Here is a 983-nt window from a genome sequence, read left to right on the forward strand (position 1 = left end):
TGTTACTGTTTATTCTGACTATGTTTATCTGTCACACAGTTATTAGCTAATACTCTATAATAATGGTTAATGTCTGGCTGTACTATTCACTGTCAAACAGTCTTGCTGTCACATATTACTCTCGTAAACAAACCATGAAAGGCTTTTGATTGGCTGGCATGTCTCCCATTGCAGTTATGATGGGCTCGTTGTTAGCAGCAACCACTGAGGCACCAGGAGAATATTTCTTCTCAGACGGCGTGCGGCTGAAAAAGTACCGGGGCATGGGCTCCTTGGATGCTATGGAGAAGAGCACCAGCAGCCAGAAACGATATTTTAGGTAAGTTTTAAATCAGTAGTCATGTGATGTCTAATATATGAATATTGTGATAATGTGTTTTGATCAAACTTTGGAAGAGTGTTAAATGTCCGACGTCCTTGTTAACAGTGAAGGCGACAGAGTGAAGGTGGCTCAGGGCGTCTCGGGCTCAGTCCAGGACAAAGGCTCCATCCATAAGTTCGTTCCTTACCTGATAGCTGGGATTCAACATGGCTGCCAAGACATCGGAGCAAAAAGTCTGTCCGTCCTGCGGTGAGTGGACTGAGTGGTTTTTTTTTTATAAGTGACGTTGGTCACATGTTACTCTGTTAATGTCGCGGTTCAACCTTCCTCAGATCCATGATGTACTCTGGAGAGTTGAAGTTTGAGAAGCGAACCATGTCTGCACAGGTGGAGGGAGGCGTTCATGGACTGCACTCGTAAGAACTGAAATAAAAGCTACTATTTGTTCTACACTTGCTCATGTGTGAGACAAAAAACTTGAACCAAACATAATGCTGTGGGTGATGGGAATTTTTGAAAGTAAAAATCACATTTTGATAAATTTGAATTGTTTTTGTTGCTAACGTTTAACATATTTATGAAAACTTGCGTACACACTGTTCTGCATATGTTTACAAACATGCCCCAAACGTTGCATACATAAAAATGCTGGCTCTTTGTG

General features: G+C 41.6%; 1 protein-coding gene across 1 annotated transcript; it reads left to right on the plus strand.

Moving 5' to 3' along the window:
• The first annotated feature begins 137 nt into the window (after positions 1-137).
• Positions 138-863, plus strand: LOC103399256 (inosine-5'-monophosphate dehydrogenase 1b-like). Its single transcript, XM_008337971.3, has 3 exons — positions 138-319; positions 428-571; positions 655-863. The coding sequence occupies exons 1-3, from the start codon at positions 159-161 to the stop codon at positions 740-742; spliced, it is 393 nt and encodes a 130-aa protein (XP_008336193.1). The 5' UTR covers positions 138-158; the 3' UTR covers positions 743-863.
• The last annotated feature ends 120 nt before the right edge of the window (positions 864-983 follow it).

Source organism: Cynoglossus semilaevis, unplaced genomic scaffold, assembly GCF_000523025.1.
Source record: "Cynoglossus semilaevis isolate Cse_v1.0 unplaced genomic scaffold, Cse_v1.0 C19111760, whole genome shotgun sequence".
Classification (NCBI taxonomy): Eukaryota; Metazoa; Chordata; class Actinopteri; order Pleuronectiformes; family Cynoglossidae; genus Cynoglossus; species Cynoglossus semilaevis.